Raw genomic sequence first — 26,137 nt, forward strand, 5'->3', positions numbered from 1 at the left:
TCAGGTTTTCTCTCAAGGTTTTAAAACGAGTCTATTAAAAACATTTTCACAACTGGTAAATAATATTTCGTTCTCTTCTCGAACCAACATGGAATCTTGCCGATTAATCAGTAAATAAATAAATATATATTTTTTAATGTGGAATTCTATGCCTTATATTATATTTTTTATTTATAAAATATTGTTAAATTTATTAAGATGTTTTATATTAAAAAATAAAAATTATCATTTTTAATGAAATAAAATTAAAAAATATATATATAATAAAATGCAAAAAAGTACTTGATCCACGAATATTTGCATGGAAATAAAAAAGCAATTCCCAATAAATATGGAAAAAAGAAAGGGTCTTCTGGGAGCAACCATAGCCACTAATTCCCCTCCAAAATGGCCTTATTATATATCAAACCCCTTCACTTTCCTCTCATAGATCCTTCTTTCTCTCCCCCATATCAACACCAGTTATGGCCACCGCCACCGCCACCACCACCGAAGATCTTGATTCCGGCAAGTTTGTCACCAACGACGCAGTATCCCCAGATGCCACACTGGGCCGCCACCTTGCACGCCGCCTGGTCCAAATAGGGGTCAGCGATGTATTCACCGTCCCTGGTGACTTTAACCTGACCCTTCTCGACCATCTCATCGCTGAGCCAGGGCTCACCAACATTGGCTGTTGCAATGAGCTCAATGCTGGGTATGCAGCCGATGGGTCTGCGAGGTGCCGTGGTGTTGGTGCTTGTGTTGAACATTCACCGTTGGAGGGCTAAGCGTTTTGCACGCCATTGCTGGTGCTTATAGTAAGAATCTTACTGTGATTTGCATTGTTGGTGGCCCAGATACCAACGATTTTGGAACTAATAGGATTCTTCATCATACTATTGGATTGTTTGATTTCAGTCAAGAACTCCGATGCTTTCAAACTGTGACATGTTTTCAGGTAGATTTTGTTACGAATCACAGTTTTCTATGATATTGTTCATAGTCTCCCACCTTGGCTCTTTCTCCTAGAGTTCTCAAACAAAGTACACTATTTATTCGACATTTGAGTCATTTTTCACTATATCTTCCAAGCTCACACCTTCTTTGTTCAACATTTGAGGATTCTATTCACATAGCTAAGTTAAGGGTATGACCCTAGTACCATGTTGGGACTCACAACACCCTGGTACCATGTTTGGGGATCACGGCACCCTAGTCCTATGTTGGGAATCACGACACCCTGGTACCATGTTGGGAATCACGGCGCCTTGATCTCAACAATAGTATGATATTGTCTCGGGCGTAAACTCTCCTGACTTTGGTTTGAGCTTCCTAAAAGATCTCATACCAACGTAGTTATATTCCTTACTTATAACTCATGATTTGGGTTATTTGATCCTAAAACTTAAGAACAATGTTTAGAATTATAATGAAATTTTGTTATTTGTTGTTATTGATGATTATGATTATAGGCTGTGATTAACAACATGGAAGAAGCTCATGCTCAAATTGACAAAGCCATTTCTACAGCCCTCGCTGAAAGCAAGCAAGCCTGTCTACATCAGTATCAGCTGCAACTTACCCGGCATCCCTCACCCAACTTTCACTAGAGACCCCATTCCATTTTCTATATCTCCCAGGTTAAGCAACAAGATGGGGCTCGAAGCGGCGGTCGAGGCCACGGCAGCCTTCCTCAACAAGGCAGTGAAGCCGGTGATGGTCGGTGGACCGAAGCTCTGAGTGGCGAAGGCCACCGACGCGTTAGTAGAGCTCGCCGACGCCTCTGGCTATGCACTTGCTGTAATGCCATCTGCGAAAGGCCTGGTGCCGGAGCACCACCCTCACTTCATCGGAACTTACTGGGGAGCTGTCAGCACTGCCTTCTGCGGGGAGATCGTCGAATCGGCCGACGCATATCTCTCCGCCGGCCCCATTTTCAATGACTACAGCTCTGTCGGTTACTCCCTTCTTTTGAAAAAGGAGAAGCCATCATTGTCGAGCCCGACCGTGTCAAGATCGCTAACGGCCCGACATTCGGGTGTGTTTTAATGAAGGATTTTCTTAAAGAACTTGCAAAGAAACTGAAGAAGAACATAACAGCGTACGAGAATTACCGCCGGATCTTTGTCACTGACGGCCAGCCGCCAAAATGCAAACCTAATGAGCCTCTTAGAGTCAATATTATGTTCCAACATATTCAAAAGATGCTGTCGGCTGACACGGCGGTGATCGCCGAGACCGGAGACTCATGGTTCAACTGCCAGAAACTCAAGCTCCCAAGTGGTTGTGGGTAAGTAAACTAACCCTAATTGGCTAATTCAAACCTTGTATAGTGTAAGAGACAATGTAAAATGTGGATTATTTAGGTATGAATTTCAAATACAATATGGTTCGATCGGATGGTCGGTTGGCGCAACGTTGGGATACGCTCAATCCATGCCGAGTAAGCTCGTAATTGCATGCATCGGGGATGTAAACTTTTAGGTTTTATAACTACATTATCTTCCCAATAAACTATACAAGTATAGAAACTAAAATGAAACGATCACAGGTGACACACATGTGATCAGGTGCGAGCAAAAAAGTATAATTTTCTTAGTCAATAACAGAGGTTATACAATTGAAGTCGAAATCCACGACGGACCGTACAATGTAATCAAGAATTGGAACTACACGGCCCTCGTAGACGCAATCCACAACGGTGAAGGACAATGTTGGACGACAAAGGTTGAGCTGATTTTGGAACATTTTTGTCGTGAAGAAGACATTTTGATTCATTTTATGTTGTTCATGTTTTTTTCTTTAGGTGCGTACTGAGGAGGAGCTGATTGAGGCGATCAAGAAGGCGACAGGATACAAGAGTGATTCATTGTGTTTTATTGAAGTGATTGTTCATAAAGATGATACGTGCAAGGAGCTGCTTGAGTGGGGCTCAAGGGTTTGTTCTGCCAATAGTCGCCCTCCAAATCCTCAGTAGACAAAGCTATAGCTAATGATCAAACCTCTAATGAAATTGAAAAATGGAATAAGGGTTTAGAACATTAGTCAAATTTGAATGAGTTTTTGTACTTTTCCTAATGATGAACTAAAATTCTCGTATTCAAAACCCTTTGGTTCGAGTTGATGATATAACGATTTCTTAGAACATATCGATTTTCGACGATAAGTGATGTCTCTTATTTGTCTTCAAATGTTCCATGCATGCATGGATACCCCGCTACTCAGTCTTAATGCAAAAACAGGGTTGATCTTTATATCCTCGAACCACTTGTATAAGAGCATGCGTTTAGTGAGGACATATCTAAGACATGTACAAGCAAGAACAATGGGGTAGAATTAGGTAAATAAGAAGAAGTGCATAGTGTCGGGGACAATTAATCTATCCTTAAAATAGATCATCTTAATTAAATGTCCCACCATCCACCTAGAAATTTTGTGAATTTTCTTTTTATTCATACTTTATAACCTTCAACATTTAATGATTAAGAGCTTTCCCTAGTTGATGGGGAAATCAAACCAATACCCGAAAAGATGGCCTCGTTCCTACCCATGTGGCCTACAATAAAGCAATGTTCACACATCTACCTCCTTCAAAGATATATTGATCGTAGAACGTGATAATAGCTCGAAGGAAGATTTGGTCAATCCAAATCGTATTTCTCAAAATGTTTTTAAAGTAAAAGCAAGAGTGTGCGAAGGTCGTGATCGTCACGACCCTTAACCGCCATTGAAAACTAGAGTTTTGGAAAAAACCGAATCGTTACATATGATATATGTGCGGAAGAATTCAATTATTTTTGGTGATATGTAATTATCCGAAATCCTTTTCTTTTACATTAAAATTTCACTGTCAACCATTGTTCTCTTAATTTTCTTAATTTTCTTAATTTTCCCGTTTGCTTAAGAATTAATAAAGCTAGAAAAAAAATGCAATTTCATACCCACATTAAGTACCTAAGAAATGACCTCTACAACCGACCAAAGTCTATTCTCTTTTTGACTCTTGTGTCCCTAAAACAAACTGTAATCAAGACAAGACAACGAAGTTTATTGTTCTTTTCTAAGACAAAAATAACACACTCGGGTTGGGTTGAGTTAGGTTAGAAAAATCTTTTAGACTAACTCGAAATTTCTCGTTGATTGAGTTAGTTATTTCAATCTAACCCTCTATTTTTTTGGTTAAGGTTTTACTTATACACGATATGTTACATTAATAACTAAAATCTCATAAAATTAAAATAAGTTATAATGCATCACTAACATCCCAACAAAATTTCAACCGTGAAACTAAACTGAATTTTCGATTTTTGAAAAATTCGAGCTAATCCAAACGGAAGATAAAAGAAAACTAACCCAACCTAACTTTTATGGTTTGGATTGGATAGTTCAAGTCGGTTAGATTATTAAGTCATATGAAGACACTTAAAAGATGGGTTAGAAAATGCAATACGCTAGAGATACCTACTAAGGAGATATTTATCAACCTTAGTGTTGGTCGAAAAAACTCGTAAGTCTCGACCGTACACAGATTAGGGTAGGAACTTGAGTAGTGGTGTTGAGCTGAAAATGTTATAAATGTTGCACCTAACCTAACATGTGTTGTTAAAGACAAGCATCACTATTATTCTCATGCCAGAGAGGGCAGGGAACTAGTCACCTACAACGATGCCCCATGCATTCAAACTTCAATTACAGAGTTCCTTTTTTTTTTTTTTAATTTAATTTTTAAATCAATAATTCCTAATTAAAACAAAAGAAAAGGAATGTGAAATGTCAAAAACACCCTCGTTTTCCCACGGTTGAGTTTGTGGAAAATATTTTAGAAAAGGGCATTCCATGGAATATATTAATTGTCACGGGAACTTTGGGAATTGAAGCAAATATTATATACCATTCTTTGATTTTAAGCAAGAAGAAGAGAATGAAATATAAATGAAGCCAAAAAGGGAAGCAAATTATTGTTGGTTGGTTGGATTCTCCTTCAGCCCATCTCTAAGAAAGACCACAAAATCAGAGGAGAATGCCAATGGAAGAAGATGAAGAATTGGCCATGGAGATCGACGCCTTGAAAAGGGAATTGGAAATTTCACTGCAGAAATCGAATTTTCTCGAGAAAGAAAATCAAGAACTCAAACAAGAATTGGCTCGATTCAAATCCCACCTTCAGTCTCTGAAGCCTCATAATAATGACAGAAAATCCATTCTTTGGAAGAAATTTCACAATTCCATGGATGTCGCCGTCGCCGGAACTGACTCGTCACCACAGAGTCCGCCGGCGACTGACAAATGGGAGACTACCAGAACGCAGAAACAGAGTAATTGGGCTGTTGTGAAAGAGAATCAGAGAATGGCGGCGGCGGCACCGACCCCGGCTCCTCCACCGCCGCCGCCACTTCCGACGAAGCTGCTCGGGGGATCTAAGGCAGTGCGGCGAGTCCCGGAAGTGTTGGAGCTGTACCGTTTAGTGACGAAAAGGGATGCCCAGAAGGAAAATAAGGCCACAAACGGAGGATTTCCGGCGGTGGCGTTCACCAAAAACATGATCGGCGAAATCGAAAACCGATCAGCCTATCTCTCAGCGGTACGTATATAGGCTTTTTATTTTAATTAATTTAAAGTAGAATTAAGAATTAATCAAATTAAAAATTATAATAAAATCATGTACTATTTTTTCGGCTTTGAAAATTTTAATTGTGTACTAAATAAGTCATTGAAATAATCACATCACATAGATACAACTATTTTTGTAGTTAATTAAGTATAAATACCCATACCCAATTTTAATTTGTAGCAAGTTTATATCGTTAAATTAGAGATATATAATTGTAAGAACATGGAAAGTTTTGGATGAGAAAGACGAAAAAGGCAAGTGAATGAAAGCATGGGCGCAGATAAAATCGGAGGTGGAGACACATGGGGAGTTCGTGAACCGGCTGATCAGAGAAGTGGAAGCGGCAGCGCCAAGAGACATAGCAGAGGTGGAGAGGTTCGTGAAGTGGCTAGACGGGGAGCTGGCATCGCTCGTGGACGAGAGGGCGGTGCTCAAGCACTTTCCACGGTGGCCGGAGGGGAAGGCAGACGCACTGCGGGAGGCGGCATTCAGCTACAAGGATCTGAAGAGCTTGGAAGCTGAAGTGTGTTCGTTTAGAGAGAATCCAAAGGAGGAGACGAATGCTATGTTGAAGAGGGCTCAGGCCTTGCAAGACAGGCGAGCATGTACAATCTGTTGTATTTCATGTTTCCAATAAGGTGAAGCAGAGTTGGAAAGTGACTGATGAACTAGAGAAATGCTTGGAACTGTGCAGGTTGGAGCAGAGCGTGAGCAATGTGGAGAGGACGAGGGAGTTCAACTGTAACAAGTACAACAAGTTTCAAATCCCTTGCCAATGGATGCTGGACTCTGGCTTGCCAGCCCAGGTAGTTAACTCTTAATCAAACTTTGGCTCTAAAACCAAAAACCATGAACACCCACTTCCATCCATTTAAAAAGAATCTCCTTCTTTCTTCCATCCATTATAAAAATTCCTGGTTTCTAACATAGTATCAGTCGTGCCCCTCAAATGTCGAACACAAAGAAGTTGTGAGCCTCGAAAGTGTAGTCAAAAGTGACCAAGTGTCGAACAAAATGTATACTTTATTCGAAGGCTCAAGAGGAGTCGAACCTTGATTAAGGGGAGGTTGTTCAAAGGCTCCATAGACCTCAAGATAGGTTCTATGGTATACATTGTTCGAGGGAAGAATTGTTGAGAATTTTTGGGAGATAAGTCCCACATCCGTTAATTAAGGGGTTGATAATGGGTTTAATTTATACGAACTACTATCTCCATTAGTATGAGACATTTTGGATAAAAACCAAAAAGCAAAATCATAAACTTATGCTCAAAGTGGACAATGGACAATATCATACCATTGCACCTTCTAAACTAGAGAAGGTAAAAATTAAAAACTGTAAAACACAATTGGTTGCAGATGAAGCTGAGCTCATTGAGGCTAGTGAAGGAATGCATGCGTAGGATAACAAAAGAGCTACAATTGAACGAAACACCACAAACAGAAAACCTTTTTCTTCAAGGGGTTCGCTTTGCTTACAGGGTGCACCAGGTAAGCTACAAAGTCATACTCTGATCACATTTAATGATACTCAACAATAACACTCGGTATCTTTTCAGTATGCAGGTGGTTTTGATTCGGAAGCTATAGTGGCTTTTGAAGGAATGAAGCAAGTTGGGCTGCTGCTTAGTCAAAGAAAATAGGGTTCTTTTGGCGAAAAGTTATAGGTAAGAATCAACATTGCAGCAGACCACATTCAAAAAAGGATGTAATATGAATGATTGAATGGGAAGTTTCTATACATAATCAATCCTATATGCTTATTGCAACTTACACACGCCTACCTCCCATAAACACAATATAGGGGCGAAGGCTAAGGGAGAGACTGAATCTCTTCTTCAATTCTCTTGACTTACACCTTACACTTCCTATGAGTCTAACGAGGCTCAGGTGTGGAGCCTATCACTGTGGGCTGAGACTAAGCAAGGGTAGAAACACCAAACCTCTTTTTTCTTAACAAATCCTACCACAGTTTAAGGAAAATGGCACAACAGCCTAAATAATATTAAATATCAAAAGAAACTGATTAAATTGAGCCCAAGGAATCATACAATTGGTTCTATCAAAAATAGGAGTCAAATCTTCACCAGATAATCCTTTTTGGTATCCACTCCCCCACGAATCCAGATATCCTAAATTCCTATATTTTGGTTCATTGAGCTTTGGAGAACTTCTCCCAAACATCCTAAATCCTTTTACCATTTTAAATTCCTACATTCTGGTTTGTTGAGCTTTGGAAAACTTCCCCCAAACAATCAAATGGTTTGTTTTGATCGAAATGCATTGCAATGCAATAATGAATCTGTAAGGAATTTAATCGAATCTAAAAGACCTACTCCTGGAAACTTTTTAATCAGCTACATAATTCAATCACCAATAATTCCAAATTGAAACACCTTCAGAAGCTTGGCAACGGCTCATGTTTAAAGAGAATAAACACAGATAATATATATCAAAGAATCCTAATCTAGCAGCCAAAAGATAAATAATAAATCTATTATCAAATTGAAACACCTTCAGAAGCTTGGCAACGGCTCATGTTTAAAGAGAATAAACACAGATAATATATATCAAAGAATCCTAATCTAGCAGCCAAAAGATAAATAATAAATCTATTATCAAATTGAAACACCTTCAGAAGCTTGGCAACGGCTCATGTTTAAAGAGAATAAACACAGATAATATATATCAAAGAATCCTAATCTAGCAGCCAAAAGATAAATAATAAATCTATTATCAAATTGAAACACCTTCAGAAGCTTGGCAACGGCTCATGTTTAAAGAGAATAAACACAGATAATATATATCAAAGAATCCTAATCTAGCAGCCAAAAGATAAATAATAAATCTATTATCGCAGAAAATAACGACCTGATGCTTTGACAGATCCATCGGAAGAACACACGAAAGCTTATAAAACTTGATTGATAAAAACTAAATGTATCGATCACATAGCAATTAAGAACAATTCAAAACGGTCAAACAATAAAATAAGAAACTAAAGATAACGTAAAGAAAACTAAACAGTAACCAAAACCCTAGGTCGAAACCATCCCTCAGACAATGGCAACTACTTCGATCTCTGCCTCATCTTTCGGCGCTTTCTCTTCAACCTCCTCATTCTCTTCTTCTTCCACTGCCAGAAAACGAAATAGAAAACATCAGATACTATAAAGCATCTCGAAACAGATGAAAAAGTTCAAAACAAGTTGAATCCATTGATGGATCTTAAACTCAATTACCTTAGCTCTCATGGCGACGCGGCGATAAAAGTCCGACTGCTCTCAGTGAATGGCTCGTCTCCAAATGCAGACGAACGGCTGAAGGAAGAAGGTTGGACACCGGAGAATCAACCAGTGACATGAGACGATGCAGTAATTATATACAAAACCCTAAATCTAACTGGGCCGAAAATAGCAAATAGAAATCGGCCCATTAAGAGTTGGATTGAATCCCTAGGGTCCAATAAGCAGTATTAGCAAATATCAAAACAATTTATATTTAGAATTTGCAACTAAAAAAATTAATTTAATTTCTAAACCTTCAAAATTATTTAATTCTCTCTTCAATTTATTATTATTTTTTCTTTTAATAAAGTTATTAGTTATTTATTTTCATTTACGTTGTTAAACTCAATCCCGAGCTATTAACGTGCATGACACTCAACCGTCCTTTGTAAGTCGTAGTTCATACTTCATTTCTTATTTTTTAAATTTCGTTGAATATTTCAATTTTGCAATATATATTTATGCATGTATAAGTCATGATATGATATGACTGATTTATATAACAGTTGGTTATAGATTCGATAATTTTCATTTTCTTATTAGCCACAATATAAATTTGAGATATGTTTTCATTATATTTAACGGTGAAAAACTGTCAGTCACATTGTGACAGTCTCACCAAATAATTTTTCTAATAAAGTAACAATCATGTATATTGACGTATCATTGTTTCCAACACGTCTGCATTCAAACCTTTTCTCAATAACTTCTCTGGTATGTTATTCTCTCCGAATTTATTAGATTATAAAATGCTCTAAGCACGAAAGAAACCAAAACTTAAAGCGATTAGAACTACGTGTATCATTAGATTTTAAAAAAATTAAGTTCCAAAAATACCCTTTCTAACTTTTAAAATTATTTAAAAAATATCAAGTTTTTAAAAGTTAAAAAAAGTTAAAAAAATACCCTTTAAAAATACTCAAATAATAATAATAATAAAAAATAAATAAATAAATGTAATATTAAAAAATTTGGAGATTTTGATCCTAAATAGACCATTTTCTTTGTAATAACAACTTTTTTTTAATATTTTTTAAAATAAATTTTGAAGAGGTTAATACTACTTTTAAAATGTTTGAATTTTTTTAAAAAACATGATAATAACGGTAATAATATTTATTATTATTATTTTTAAATTGGAAGGTATAATAAAAAAATTTAAAATTGAAACCTATTTTTGAAACATAGTTAAAAAGTTAAATAATATTTTTAAAATAAAAAAACTGACATGTATTTTTCCGACACGAATATTATTAAAACTTTTAAAAATTTATAAATATTTTTAAAATAAAATACAAAATTTAGATATAGTTTTATTAATTTAGCCTAAATGTCACCGAAAAAAGCTTAATAATAGTTGTGTAGGACGGTTTTTATTGTATTATTATTTGGTAGCAACCAACAAATTATTGGTAATATAATGTCTGAGAACAAGGGATAAAAAAACGCTAAAGACATAAATCTATGCATTTAGGTCCTTAATTGAAATTAGAGTCAAACTCAATTATTAAATATACAACCCTATAATAATATTATTATTAGTTAATTAATTACAAAAATTGGAATAAAAATAAACCCAAATTTAAAGCCAATAAGGTCTTGGGATTTTCCCTTCCAACATTAATGTAACAATTAAAAAAAAAAATCATATCCACCGCCGCTGCCGCTGCCGCCGCCGCCACCCGCCGCCGGTAGCCGTGGCCTTCACGAGCCCTCCATTTCAGCCACTTCTCTCGCCCTATATTTATATTTAATTATTCCTCAGATTTAGGGATTCTCTTAGTGTAAATAAAGCGAGAGATAGGTGAGTCGTACACGCAATAGTGAATAAATTATTCATTTAATAATTGTAAAATATGGATTCTAATTCATAAATGTATTCATTTAATAAATTTATTTACTCTCCTTTTGATGTAAATAAATGAGGGGAAAATATATTTTTGGAGTTTTTTTTTAATCCTTTAATTTTAATTTTAAAGTGCGTATTCGAGCACGTGTCCTACTTAATATGGGAATTGAGGTAGAGTTCGGTTAATTGTTCTGGTGTGATATATGAACTGAGATGAATACAAATGAATTGAGACCAGATATATAAATTTTGAATAAATATATATATTTTTTATTTTTTAAAAAAATTAAGAAATTTTGGAAAATATATAAATATTTTTCAACATTATATATATATATATATATATATATATATATATATATATATATATATATATATATATTCGTTTTCAAATGCAACGCCATAAAGTCTGCTTCTTCTTCTTCGGCCGGTAACGGCAACACTTCCTCTGCAACTCTCTACTCCTTTCACCTACATCAATGGCGTTCAATTCCACTTCACTCTCTGATTTCACTCAGAGCATTTTCTCCTACAACAGCAACGTAATTCTCGCCGCTCTCATTTCTCTTCTCCTCGTCGTCCTCTTTGTCCTTCTCCTCCATGCCTACGCCAATTGTTTCTTCCCTCGGCCTCGCCACCGCCATGCTCAGCGGAGTTCCGTCACCGTCTCCTACGTCCTTGGACCGCCTCGCCTCTCGCGTTTCGATTCGATTCCGTTCGATTTAGGCTTTGCTCAGTCCAAAGGCCTTGACTCGTCTGTAATTTCTACGATTCCTCTGTTCGTTTATGAATCGGAGGAGAAGAAGTGTGCAACGGTGATGGAGTGCGTGATTTGTCTCAGTGAATTTGAGGAACGAGAAATCGGACGACGGTTGCCGATATGTAACCATGGATTTCACCTTGACTGTATCGATATGTGGTTGAATTCTCACGCGAATTGTCCTGTTTGTAGAGCGCCGGTAGTTGCAGAGGCGGTGGAATCTAGCCGGTTGAGCGGCGAGAGGGAAATCGGAGAAGAGATTGTAACGGAGGAGCGGACTAATTGTGAGATTCAGAGAAACGAGGAGCAAAACGGTCAGTTTCATTCTTCTTCTTCCTCTTCAAATTCTTCGACTGATCCGCCATTGATGTCGCTTGGAGCATCTTTGAAGCGAATGTTGAGTAGAAACAGATCGAATGGAAGGATTTTCCCCTCTTCCAATGGCGATGAATTAAATGTTTGAATAAGGAAGGAAGCATTGGATCCGCCATTTGCACAGATTTTTTGCTTCACTTTTTACATACATTTCATTAAATTAAACTTCTCTGCTAGGTCAGTAATAGTAAATCCATCGTTCTTCGTGAAATCATCATTTTAATTCGTTTTCCCCAAAAAAAAAACAAGAAGTTTTGGAAGGACAATTAGTTAATTCCCTTTCTTTAATTTACGAACTTTCGTCTTTTCTGGAGACGATTTCGAGATTAATATTAAATTTTAAAATCTTATATCTTTTATATTTTTATTTGGAATCAAAATATTTTAATCAATATAATTAAGTTAAATTTTCAGTGTTTTATTATGTATTTTAGTTTTCATTTAGTCCCTAGTTTTTAAGATTTTATGCACTTACCCTTAAATTTTAATTTTAACAAATGCTTATTGTTGGAAATTTTTGTTAATATTCAATCAATTAATTCTTTTACATTAATTATAACTAAATTAATTAATTGTCACTAGTTTTTATCCCTAATAAAATTAATTATAGAATTCTCCCCTTTAAGAACTAAATGAAAATTAAGTATAAAATTTTAAGGTGAGAATCTAAAAAAGGAACATTTTGAAATTTAGTGACTACAAAAAACTCTACTCGATTAATGATCAAAGATGTTTATGAACATAAAAATCCAAATGTTCGTATTGTTACAACTAAATTATTGTAGCATACTAAAATTCATAGATGAAGTTGTTGAGGATGTTAAGGAGTGAGTCCCACATCAGCTTATTTAGGGAAGATCATAGGTTTATAAGTAAAGAAATACATCTCCATTGATATGAAGACTTTTGAAGAAGTCCAAAGCAAAGTCATGAGAGATTTATACTCAAAAGTGAAAAATATCATATCATTGTAGAGATCCGTCGTTGCTACAATGAAGTGCGAGATAATGTAATGTAAAAGGTTATAATGTGAAAAACAACACAAATATTGAGAATGAAAATGAAGCAAAGAAATATAAAGTGCGAGATACAATAATTGGCTACAATGTGAAAGGTTTTAATTAATGAAGAGAGAAAAAAAGTGCACTAAAAAATTAAAACAAAAAGCTCCATGTTTTGTGGTCAATGTTTCCTGATTCTTGCAGTGTCGTTTTTAGAGCAGGCAGGCAGAGTCAATAACGACTCTGTGAGCTAATATTATAATTTTTCAATAAATTGTGATTTAAAATTAAGAAAAAAATATTAGTAATTATGAGATGTAAAAAAAAATAATAATAATATCTGAAAAGTTTCTAATATGGTTCGGTTCTTATTCTAATTCTATCCATTTCTTATCAACATGTTTGGTCTCCAAATATCAAATATGATTTCTAAATCGTTTCTAAAATGCGACATAGTGATTTCACCATAGTAGTCTAAATGCACACAAACTAACCTAACCGCTCGTGAATAAAAAAAAAAATGATTACAGACGGCTGAATAAAGTACCTAGTAATTCCTATTTTCAAGTCCTACTTATCTGTATTATTTTGAGGCTAAACAACACGTTTAATCCTTGGGTTTCGAGGTTTGTGTTTATGTAGTTCTTAAACTTTAAAAAGTGAATAACAAGTCCATAAACGCCTCAAAGATATCTAAACATTGAAAAATGTCTAATAAGTTTTTAACCGGACGCAAAATTGACACACTGTATATAAACAAAAACAAAAAGTGAAAAAATATGAGAATCACCGCAGAAGATTCTCAAGATATGGGATGAAATACACACAAGGTGCTAATATATGCGATGGTAGTAGGATTAAAATGAACCCAAATGGATCAGACCCGTCACCAAACTTACCTTGTTACAGACTCTGAAGTTTGATTTGTTTCTTCTCGTATCGTTAACCTGACAATGCCACTCACCAGTACTTCACCAAAGCTTGCTGCAATTATATATATAAAGAATCATGTAACACAAACAATAAATTAATAATACTCCTCCCACCTCTTAAGGCAAGAGGTTCAAGTATTTGTACCCATTTGTTGTACTTCAAAAAAAGAAAAATTCTACAACGAAAGAACTGGCATCATCAATTCTTCCAAGGCCTTTCTAGCCGTAACTCAATCTATCAACTAATAAACAAAAGAAATATAATTTACTTCATCAAAGAAAATACGATATAAAAAATCATATATATATTCTAGAAACGAAATCCTGCTTGTACTCGGTCATTAGTTCTGAAATCAACAAGGAAATAGTTTTGGTGATGAATGAAAGCATACCTAAAGCTTGAATTGCTTTGTTTGTATACCGGCACGCTCCAATGACCTCCGAGCTACCTTTAACATCCTCAACTTTCAAATGGTAACCATGTAGTGAAAAGGAAAACATTAACACGAACGTGATATAAGCTTTAAAACCCCTCTCTTTTAGAACCCAAAAATTGAAACTAATTTGGCCATTTGACTGAATATAATCTATAAATAGTTTCCTAAAAAGGTAGAAGATTATTTACACAACTTTATGACTAGAGACAAAATTTCTTACACTTCCAGCGGGTGAAGAACTTAAATAATATTACGTTCCTTTGTCATCCATAAACATAACAGCAAACTCCTCATCATTTTTACCCAACATATCCTCTAGATTGCATTCTATATTCCTCTCCTTTAACATCCGGAACCTTGGAGTTATCTTCTTTTCCAACGAATAGCTAAAATACCTTGGATACTCAACCACTTCCTTTATTGGCTTCTCCATGACGTTTACAAGGAAATCTAGTTTGGGTTTCAATACTTCCTCTATACTATACCCCAGTAGAGGAGAGAATCTACCAACCATGAAGGCAATATCCCTCTTTGAGAGCCCTCTCTGCCTCAGGTACCTTATACTGCAAATATTGTGATCATTATTAAAATTTAGGCCAGCACATCATACAACTGAATAATGAAGTGTAAAGATCCATGACAATTTTAACAATAACCAAAGTAAATTTAGATAAGACGTTTATATCTTCAATTTATAATCTTTCATAAATGATATACCTTTTTACCCCTTAGCATATACATGTTTAGAGACAAACTACATAGTGACACCTTTCTGTTGATGACTTTCTTATCTTGCCCCTCATTTCCAGATGGAATTTTATAATTGCTACTTCTTGTAAAAGAAAAACAATATATGATCTAATTTTATATTATTGATTTTTAATCTCTGATTGTAGCATTTAATCAAATTGTCAAATCCTTTTTCTGGGACTGTTTTAAGTACACTAAATATATTTGAGGGTGAAGTTGATATTTATCATCGTCAATTACAATTTTAACTTTTCAATTATATAGTTTTCATAAATTAATTTGAGAATCTTTTAATTTGATCATTGTGTATATGTTGTTGAATAAAATTAATCAACTTTAGTAGAAGATGCCTCATCCATGGAAGCTATGCACTCCAATTCAACCACATCAACACACACACACACACACATATATACATAGAAGTGAAGTCTCAGCATTACCGTGGGAATAAAGTTCTGTCAGGGTCAGAAACGAGAAGCTCGGGATATTTTCTAATTGCCCGAGGTAGCTGAGTCTTGGAAACACCAATACTGATTAGAAATTCAAGCTTCCTCCTTAGTGTTTTCTCAACACTAGTTGCAAATATCTCTGGACAACGAGCAAGTATCCTGCCAACAGTTTCTTTATCGAACCCTATCTCTTCCAAGTATGAAACGACCTGTATTTGCAAATTATAATTATAAATTTCAGAAGCTCCCGAGCAATTAAAAATAAAGAAAAATTACAAAAACCACTAGCATAGAAGTATTCATGAATCTATCATCTCTGATTGCAATACAGGAAACAACGACTCGTAAAGAATAGAAGTTACCAACCTGAAGAAATTCTTGAGGTCTCTGGAGTAATAACTGAGGACTTGTGGCAATCACCTGACCCAACTTCTTGCTTCGAACACCAAGCTCATCAAAGCTGTCCACCATCAATTCCAATCTACTAGCGGAGCTTCCTAAAATCAGTGGCCAACTCCTGATTGCATCAGTGATGCTTGCATTTGGTACCTGTCATGAAATATCATCTCGTAAACAAGAATTTCCATATATACAGGTGACATTCGTTAAATTAACACACACTTTCAACAGCCTTAAGGACGCCTAATACAAAACCATGCTAATTGGGGGGGGGGGGGGGAAACAACAAAATCATCATGTGTACTGTTAGCTAATATATGAAATAAAATTGATCTAGTATCTGTTTTTGTGGGATCATATTTAAAATAGTTTATATATTTTGATTTAAGAAGTAGAAACTTTGAAAGTAAAATTAATATGTTTCAACTTTCAACCATTTTAGATTCTAAATTTTAAAAAGTGAAAACATAGGATTACACGGGTTATGTCTCCCAACTTCAGACAAGTACCGGTCAGGGGCTAACTATCTGGTAAACTATAACTTAAAAAGAAGAAAAAAATGCCCTTGTTGTGGGCTGAAATCAATGTTTTAAATTAAAAGGCTTGAGAGAACCTTGAGGTATTTTCTCAAAATGAGGTGAGGCCTTGAAGCAATATGAGGCGTAAGCATCATTTTAAATAATAATAATTAAAAAATCATTAAAAAAAATGTAAAATACATATTTAAGTTGTTGCCAAATTCCAAACTAGAGTAACACATTTGACATTCACGATCTATCAAAATTCTTAAAATTTCTTAAAAATTATTATTCCTTTTGCCCACAGACCTACCATAAAATCTGGCCCCTACACAAAAGGGAAAATTATGAAGAACTTCCTCTACCATAGAGCTGCGAACTTTGTTCCTTGCCCAACCAATTGAATAACTAAAACAAACAAGCCCAAAAGACAGAACAGCTCCATACAACATGATTCAAGTCTTGGACTGTCCTCTTACAAACATGCACCAATGCAGACTCAGCACAGAGGACAAATGCCTCAAAAGACAACCCAAGGTGTTCACCCACCGAATCAAAATGAGCAAGGTTGATAGATTCCTTGTGACAGGAAGGCTGAGATTTCACCGAGTGAAAGAATACAAAAGGCCTACTAAAATACAGTTACACGGCAAGAAGAGGCCAACCAAAACTTAGACTACAAACAATTTACATCCAAACGTGCAAGTCCAAAAGAAGAACTACAAGAATCCTTGGTAAATGCCCAAAAGATGCAGTAACTCTAACACAGGACCTATCTAACATCAAACATTACATACAAGCGCTACAAGTTCCAACTAACATCATATATTCCACTAAGATTTTTCACGCAAATGTACCTCATCATATTCCCAAACAACTTCATCTCGGAGTTGAGTCCTAGGAGGCAAAAAAATGAAATCCTAGGGAGAGGAGATGGAGATAAAAGGCAAACAAGAAGGATATGGATGGACAGCACAAAAATGAAGGAAGACAAGATGGAGGGGATAGCTTAAACCACAAAGGCAAAGAGAAGAGGAAGACCAAAGAAATGCGAGTGCAACTATCAAGAGCCAACTGAACTAGGAGGTTGAAAACGTGTCTTTGAGACACCCTTGCTCATAGTGTTCTTCAAGAAAAAACTTGCGTAAGAAGACCCTTGTATTGTCATCAGATACATCCATTTGTACAAGGGAAGAGAGTTTATGGAGAAACAGGCGACCAGATTAGAGATAGAGGCCCATCTTGGATTACATGTCCAAGAAAGTACTTCAATAATCGAGGTCCCAAATTTTGAGCTGGGGATTGCAACTTTCTTTGATAGAAGAGATTTTCCAAATGAAGAGATAGAATAGTGGTAAAGTCTTTGAAAGGGTTCGTTACAAATCCAAAAATCATTCTGAAAGAGAGCTATGATTTCTCACAAATACTCCCATCCTGTTCGAGACCATAGGAACTTTGAAGTGACCAGCCAAGAAGCATGAGTGGTGGTTCAAAATTTAGCCACAGTAGCTTTTCTCCATTAAGCTTCTTTCTCAAAGTGGAATTTCCACTAATCCTCTCTCTCAAACTGGAATTTCCATGGCCGTTTTGCAAGACAAGAATGATTCCTTATCCTTAGATTTCAATGGCAACCACCCCAAACACAAGCGGAAACTAAATGTTGGCCCAATTTTTACCAGTGGTATCCACCTTTCACTTGAGTTCCTTCCCAAAGAAAAGTCTCCAAATAATGGAATCTCAAATGAAGCCTTCCCGAGGAAAGTTGCAGTTTGTCCCAATTACAATTTTACTTATTTTCACTCAACTTGCAAAAGATATACTAGTCAATTCTTAAATAAGCATATGAGAAGTCAAATGGTTAGCACATCAGCTGGAAGCTGCAATGAAATTCAAAATATTAACCAATGGCGCTCACGGGCATAGTTGTATATCAAATTCTTTTGAGAGAGGATTTTAAAACATGCAATTAATCTAATTAGTACAAACAAGATAGAATGACTAGACGGAAGGTGTACCTTCTCCAATTCAAAGAAAGAAACAATTTGTTTAAGGTTGCCTTGGATGCAATTGGACGTAATCCATGGATATTTAGGTAATAATTTACCAAATTCCATCTCTACTATGCCAACCTACAGGATAATTGAAGATCAGTGATGAGAGAATATCAACATAACATCATACTGTTCAGTTATCTCTTTTTCTTCAATATAAGAAACTATATTCATTGAAAAAATAGTGAAACTACAAAAAAGGAAGACACGAAGCTTCGAAGCGAAAGAAGACTACAATAAGCTGTTCCCAGTGGCACAAAGAGTAATTATGTTGCAATAGTTAAAAGGATTGTAAAATGCATTCCAAGTGCCACAAACGTAAGAGAATGAATAAAATGTTGGGATTAATTTTCTGCGTTTTTGAATTCTATTCTTCCTTCTAGGCCATAGTAACAGAAAGAAGGCTCTAACAAAATAAAATCAAAGAAATTTCTCTTTCTTTTGATCAATAATACCTTCTCAAAAGTCATTATCCTTGACTTGAGAACTTCAGTGCCGAAGAAAATTATGGGTGGAAATGACAGAAATATGCCTCTCATGCGCTCCTTAGGGATGCCAATGGCTTCAAGAAATTCCACCATTGGTTTCACATGGGATTGTATTGACAACAAAAGCATGCGGGGAAATGATTCAAGTAAAAGGCGGAAGGATTCTTCATTCGAACTCAACATGTCTAGGCCTCCACGCCTGGCTTCAATCTGTGATGATATTCACAAACATAGTTGTTTTTACAATGTATAAATCCAAAATTGAATGAAACAGAAACGAGCAAAAATAAGTTAACAGCTTGAAAATTGAAAAATGTTACAAGACCTTCTCGAAGAAGGATAAAGTTTGCTGCACATCATCATCGGGAGGAATTGATAAGTTCGTCATCATTCGGCGAGCACTTTTTCCTATGAGTTTTCCATCACCGCTGCCAGAAAAGAAGAGTTCCTTCATATATTTTACCTAAAGAGAGAATTTAAAAATAAACCAACGTCGACGAACTTATCAATCAGATACCAACTCGAGTAAAATAAGATCTCAGGCAGTTTGAATCCGTTTATTTGAAGAACAACTGGTATTAGTTCTAAAAGACTACTAAACAACAAATATAGTGTCCTACTACCTTGTAAATTAGAGATGGAAGCATCTCTCCAGAGAGGTAGCGAGCAACATTCATAGCTGAAGAAAGATTCATACCAGCGCTCTCCAAGAAAGCAACCTTTCCATTATCACCTTTTTCTCTGGCCATCAATTCCACCTTTTCCTTAAACCCAAAGCCATCACCTACCGGCCGTTCTCCTTCGCTACTCCAAGAAATCCACATGGACGTCTCGTCCAATTCACGAACTCCATCAACGAGCATCTTCAAGAACCGAGGAGAATTGGAAGCGATGGACACGGATTCCTCCTCGGAAACCCCTAATCGTTGAAGATACTCGGAAACAGCAAGTCGAGCTTCTTCCAAAGAATGGAGTGAGTCGTCTGGAGGGACATCGGAGGAGGGAAGAGCATCGGAGGAAAGGGAGGCGAGGGGAATGAAACGGGAAGAAGTGGAGGAGAAGTGAAAGTGGGAACGGAAGGGGCAGGAATCGAGAGAAAGGAGGGAGCGAGGTTGGGAAAGGGAGAAGCGATTGATTGGAATGGGAGTTGAGGATGCAAAGCTACGATGAATGGTTGGAATGGTTGGAATGGGGAAGACGACGGAAGCCATTGTTGAGGTTACTGAGAACTGGAAGCTGTGAGCCTGGCCGTCACTGCAGACATTGTTAAAATCTTGGTAAAACCCTGCAATGAAATGAGGCAACCAAGCCCACCGCCTACAGAAAAATATAGCTGATAATTGTCAATATAAATTTTATTTAAAAAAATTAAAATATCTTACCTAAGTAAATATATAATATAATATTTAATATACTATTCAACAGCCCTCAGTCCACCACTAGTAGATATATTTTTTTTTTTTTATGTTCCAAATTGTGGCCACGACTTTCTCCCCTATCACCTTAACCGCTAATGCAAGCATCTATCTAGTTCCATTTTATACCATGCCCTCCCGATCTTATCTGTTGATCGCTATCCATTTTCCTTGCATCCATCCCGGGAGCAGAGCTATACCAAAAAAGATTGAAAATTGATTTCAGTCTTCTATTTTCTCATACTCCTTGTTCTTCAACAACTTCAAGACAACAAAAGGGGACGTAGGGGAACAACATCCAAGCTATGACGACCCCAAGAACCTGCTTCTCAGCAACGATAGTTCCACTCCCAAACCTACTTTAAAAATGTTTAGGGAAAGTCCATTGTTGATAGTGGGCTTGGGCCATTACATATTTATTTAATAAATAAGTAAATAACGTCTCTTACCTCATTTAACAAATTAAAAGAAATCTCTTTTTGCATTATTCTAAATTAAAAATGAAAAAAAAAAAAAAACAAAAAGAGTAGTGTGACATCTTGAAGAAAGTAGCTGAACATAAATGAACTGATATTAGATTTGAATGAAAGCAATGCCGAGGATAGGATTATACTTATAAAAATTGAAAATTTATACTTATAACAACAAGGTGCACCTCTTTTTGGTAGCTCATCAGAGTTGTTTGAAACAATTTTATGTTGAATGACTTTCTATAAAAAATTTTAGAAACCATGTGAGTGATGACAAATCATACCGAAAAGACTTGTATTATAATATCAAGACTTGAGATATATTTAGGTGTTTGTTCGTTTACCGTGTTTCTATTTGATATGTCATTTCTTTCATCTTATTCTCGTAGCTTAGTTGGTTAGAGCATCCATTAAGTAAGCGGGAGGTTTTGAGTTCAACTCTCGAGAGCATTATTCTAACAGTCATGAGTGTGTAAACGTATTTAATATTTAATTAATGATAAAAATGAAAATCTAATTTTAAATTATAATATTAGTTTTTTTTTTTCAATTTCCAATTTATATTGAATACAAGATTATTTATAAAATAAAAAAAAAAAAAAAAAAAAAAAAAAAAAAACTACCAGCCGTGAGTCCATTTTGAAATTATTTCTATTGGGCTTGAAGCCCAATTCATACTTTCATTTCAATTTCAATTTCAATTTCAATTTCAATTTCTGCTGAATGCATTACAAATTTAAATTTGTGTAATAGATCTACAAATTAAAAAGTCTTATAATATTTCAAATCATAATTTTTTTTAATTAATTATTTTGTTCAAAATCAATATAGATTATTTATCAAACATGTCAAATACTACATAATAACTTTAAAATTTTCACATAATGGATAATGTTATATTAAAAAAAACCAAAATTATTATTAATTTATTAAATCTTAATCCTAAAGTATTAAAAGAACTCAAAAGAATATTAAAAAAAAAAAAAAAAAAAGACAAGATTAGAAGAGTTTGACGTTAAAGGACACAAAAAGTTGACATTGTTATTTATAAGTACGTAAGATATGTCGAGACGCACGATTCCAATACACGTGCACAATTATCCACAATTGACATATCGCACATAATGAATGGACGGTATTTAATATTAATATTTTTTAAAATTGGCATAACTCATACACATGGCTCCGATCTTCAAATTCACAATCCTCACTAATTTGTAGGGAAGTAGTGAAATGCCCGACAAAGATCTTGATGAAAGACAAGTCCTATGATTTTTGTTCAATATTGGATGGTCGAGATTAGTTGGACGTGACAAACAAACCAAAAAAAGAAGTGAAAAATAATAATTTGGATAAAATTTAAGGGCACTTAGCCTCTGAAATTGTAAAGTATGTCAAGGGTACCTTATCCCATCTCCTTTCACCCAATCCACATATAAATATAAATATATAAATAAATATTAATATTAATATTAATAAATAAATAATATTCCATATTTGCAGCTTTCCAAAATTACTTTATAAAATTCTAAGCCTTCTGTCCATTTAACTTAGTATAAGTGGCAGACACAATCTATGTATCATCCATTCAATATTTTCTTTATTATTATTATTATTATTATTATTATTATTATTATTATTATTATTATCATATATATTTTTTTCTATAATTATATTTTTTAATTTTTAATATTTTTAATATTTTTGGACCACAGACACACAGTGTTTTGTTCCTTAAAAAAACATAAAAACTTTGGTCTTTTCTTTTTTGCCTTAATTCCCTCAAATGACACCTAGCCCCTGATTTATTTATTTTTAATAAAGACCCACAATTATTGTCGGATACTCCTTATATTATTATTTTTAAATTAAATTAAATGACTCGGGCCTTCTATTTAAAAATTATTGTACATTAATTCTTACACGTGTGTATATTTTTTTTAAAAAAAATATATAAATAATTTAAATGAAACTGATATAATTATAAATTTGCACACGTATAATGAATAAAATTATTAGCTGGGATATAAATTAAGTTTTTTTAAAAATAATAATTGAAAAAATAAGAATAATATATTATTCAAATAATTAATTATATAAACTGTGGATCTAAATATATATCTAATAAATATTGCCTCTTTATAGATTAGATTCAAATCCTATTTATGTATTTTATGATGTGATATTATTATTATTATTATTATTTTAAAATATTTTCAAGTTCATTATTTTTCGTACAGCAAAGATAATTTTAATTATTCTATAATTTTTCCTTTAAAAAATTATCTTATTAGAATCGAACAAATATATATATATATATAGATATAGATATAATAATCCATTTAAAAGTCAAATTAATTAATTATTAATTTAAATTCCTTTTCAAATTTGGAACTTTTTAAGATTATTTTGTTTTGGATCATTCTATTTTAGTTCTTAAGTTTTAAAATGACCATTTTAGCCTCCAATTTTTTATAATGTTTAAATTTCTTTAAATACTAATTATTTTAGTATTATTTTGCATACTCACAATTGTGTTATTACTTTGTTATAATTAAGGGCAATAATAATTTTTTTTAATAATAATTTAGGGATTAAAATAGAGATTTACAAAGTTTAGAGGCTAAATGGAACAAATATGAGAATTTAGGGATCAAAATGAAATTAATTATTTTTTTTCATGCAACAAATGTCGGGATGAAAATCTAAACCTCAAGGGAAGTACAAGATATGGACGACTGTTAACACCTCTAATTTTCTTGTCTCAATCAGAGACGTCAATACATACTGAAATTTAGATAAAACGTTTCAAACGAAGCCATGAACTTGTACGTTTAGTTTAAATCAAGAAATAAAAACAACATAATCTTTAAGTACGAAAATGAAAAACCACCTACGAAACTATTAACTAAAAACAATGCATATTACTGTCTTATTTTAACTTCCATAGTCATTCCAGCATTCACCGTCATTCGTGTAGGGATGCTTTACCTATACCTGAAATATAAAAGTAGTGAGATCCCACATCGATTGGAGAGGAGAATGAAACGTTTCGTATGAGGGTGTGGAAACCTTTCTCTAACAGATACGTTTTAAAACTGTAAAGTTGACGACGATACGTAACGGGCAGAAATTAATGATATCTACTAGCGATGAGTTAGGGGCGTTCGTATCGGGAGACGGGATTAAAGAAAAGCATAAAAGGGGGAGATGGTGGCATCCACGGAAGGTTTGGGATAGGAATTAGACAACACATCAAATGATTATGAAAGTGATCTCTCAAATTAAAATTGGTCCAAACAAAATCATAAGACCTTTGTTTGGTACCAGAGAGAAAGATCCTTTATTTATTTATTTATTTATTTATTTATTTATTTATTTAATTGTATTTGCTATGAAGCCCTTCACAAATGTGGGATTTGTAAATGGGCCCCAAACAACCAACTCATTCCAAAAACAATTCTAAGTGCGTTCTCCAAAAACCATAAACTCTTCCCATCGCATAAGGGACACACCATAATGCATGCAATGAATTTTTTTTTCCTAACACAATTTCTTTTTTATTTTACTTTTTTTTTAAAAATATTTTTCTTTACTTTCCATGTTTAATCTCTAAAATTTGAATTTCGAACTCTAATTGGTCTGTCCTTTTTCGTTGGGAAGAAAAAGTCATGAATAACATGTCGTTTAGTATTATTCTGATAGGGAAGAAAGAAAGAGGAAGATGAATCTCTCGATGCTTTTTCATGGTGGATGTAGAGTTTAGGGTTTAGGGCTTAGGATTTACCGACTAATTTAGAATTTAAAGTTTAGGGTTTATGGAATGATTTAGGGTTTATGGAGTAATTTAGGGTTTAGAGTTTATGGAATAATTTAGAGTTTAGGGTTTAGGATTTAGGATTTATGGACTAATTTAGAGTTTAAGGTTTAGGCATACGGATTGATTTAGGGTTTAGGGTTTAAGGTTTATGGACTAATTTAGGGTTTAGGGTTTATGGACTAATTTAGGGTTTAAGGTTTATAGACTAATTTAGGGTTTACCGACTAATTTAGGGTTTAGGGTTTAGGATTTATGGACTAATTTAGAGATTAAGGTTTAGGGTTTACGGACTAATTTAGGGTTTAGAGTTTTTGGACTAATTTAGGGTTTAGGTTTATGGTTACAAACTAATTTAGTGTTGAGAAATCAAATTGAAATCTCGAGAGTTGAGAATGTCACATTTGAAACCTCCTAAAAACTGCCGATGACAAAAAAAAGGGTTAGTTGTGAGACTCATAGACTAAATAAAAGCTAAGTTCAATTTTCGGGGACTAGACGCGTATACTTTCCTTTTCTTTTGTAAAGAGAAAGTCACGAATAAGGTAATCTTNTAGTATTATTTTGATAGGGAAGGAAGGAAGAGGAAAATGAATCTCTCGACACTTTTTGGTGGTGGAGATAGACTTGAGTCATCGAACCGACTCGTGGGGATCGAGAGAGAGAGAGACTCTTTTCCACGTGTAGAGTTTGTAATTGGTGAATAGGGCGCGATATTGGGGTTCGTGCCTCTTTCCAAGTAATTATGAAAAGATTGATGAATGGAGTTTGTGGAACTTGAAAAAAAAAAAAAAAAAAAAAAATTGGTTCACTGGAAAGTGATCGATGTTAGATTTCCACTGGTCCAGTGTGAGATTTTTAATTTTTAATTTTTTATTTTAAAAGGCTTAAACTATTAATTTTTATTTATTTTTTAAAAAAAATGAAGAAATAAAATATTTTGGCCGACAATTGGAAAAAGAAAAAAGAAAAAAGAAAAAAAAAAGTGGAAAAAGTTGGGAAAAGGATTGATTGTGATGGGTTAGTGAGTGGCTGCTTCTTAAGTGTGTCTTTTTTATTATTTATTTATTTTATTTTATTTATATTTATTTAAAGTGAAATGATTAATTTTAAATTCATTAATTCAGTGATATACCTTTCTTATTTTAGTGTTTGTTACTATAGTTTTATTTATTTTTATTTTTATTTTTAGGATAATGTACCAATCATACATATTTGATATGCAAGCCGCACTCAAATAACTTTTTAATTTTCGCTATTAAAATAATACACATAGAGTTGGTTGTTGTACCAGAATTATAATTATTTAAAATTTTAATAATTTTAGCTCTTTACGTATTTCACTTATGGTTCAAGCTCTTCTGAAAGGGGCTTTCTTCGCCCTCCACCTAAGCTACTCAGGAAAGGTCCAAAGTCAATCCTAGAGAACAGTGAAGTTTCATAGGGTCTTTCTGTCTAGGTCACAAACATGTCTATTTCACCGAGCCTCTCTCCAAGACAGTGCCCAGATCGTTACGCATTTCGTGTGGGTTGGAACTTACACGACA

The 26,137-nt window shown here is 34.4% G+C and overlaps 3 protein-coding genes, 1 long non-coding RNA gene and 1 pseudogene across 4 annotated transcripts; 3 read left to right on the forward strand and 2 right to left on the reverse strand.

Annotated features, from left to right (window-relative positions):
- Positions 1–464: 464 nt before the first annotated feature.
- Positions 465–3,083, forward strand: LOC111493259 (annotated as a pseudogene).
- A 1,831-nt stretch (positions 3,084–4,914) lies between these two features.
- Positions 4,915–7,365, forward strand: LOC111493194 (protein CHUP1, chloroplastic). The gene is made up of 5 exons (XM_023142839.1): positions 4,915–5,563; positions 5,874–6,190; positions 6,288–6,399; positions 6,952–7,083; positions 7,152–7,365. The coding sequence occupies exons 1-5, from the start codon at positions 5,003–5,005 to the stop codon at positions 7,233–7,235; spliced, it is 1,206 nt and encodes a 401-aa protein (XP_022998607.1). The 5' UTR covers positions 4,915–5,002; the 3' UTR covers positions 7,236–7,365.
- Positions 7,366–8,488: 1,123 nt separating this feature from the next.
- On the reverse strand, positions 8,489–8,995 carry LOC111493196. Its single transcript, XR_002719976.1, has 2 exons — positions 8,835–8,995; positions 8,489–8,728 (listed from the first exon to the last, which is right to left on the reverse strand). It is a non-coding gene; the product is annotated as an uncharacterized LOC111493196 (long non-coding RNA).
- A 2,123-nt stretch (positions 8,996–11,118) lies between these two features.
- Positions 11,119–12,072, forward strand: LOC111493195 (RING-H2 finger protein ATL63-like). Its single transcript, XM_023142840.1, has one exon. The coding sequence runs from the start codon at positions 11,208–11,210 to the stop codon at positions 11,949–11,951; it is 744 nt and encodes a 247-aa protein (XP_022998608.1). The 5' UTR covers positions 11,119–11,207; the 3' UTR covers positions 11,952–12,072.
- Positions 12,073–14,339: 2,267 nt separating this feature from the next.
- Positions 14,340–20,199, reverse strand: LOC111493166 (transcription termination factor MTERF2, chloroplastic). Its single transcript, XM_023142803.1, has 7 exons — positions 19,512–20,199; positions 19,214–19,351; positions 18,856–19,098; positions 18,365–18,478; positions 15,799–15,981; positions 15,424–15,641; positions 14,340–14,796 (listed from the first exon to the last, which is right to left on the reverse strand). Exons 1-7 carry the CDS (start codon positions 20,097–20,099, stop codon positions 14,484–14,486), a joined length of 1,797 nt encoding a protein of 598 aa, XP_022998571.1. The 5' UTR covers positions 20,100–20,199; the 3' UTR covers positions 14,340–14,483.
- Between the last annotated feature and the right edge of the window lie 5,938 nt (positions 20,200–26,137).

Source organism: Cucurbita maxima, unplaced genomic scaffold (assembly GCF_002738345.1).
Source record: "Cucurbita maxima cultivar Rimu unplaced genomic scaffold, Cmax_1.0 Cma_Scf00018, whole genome shotgun sequence".
In the NCBI taxonomy this organism is placed as follows: Eukaryota; Viridiplantae; Streptophyta; class Magnoliopsida; order Cucurbitales; family Cucurbitaceae; genus Cucurbita; species Cucurbita maxima.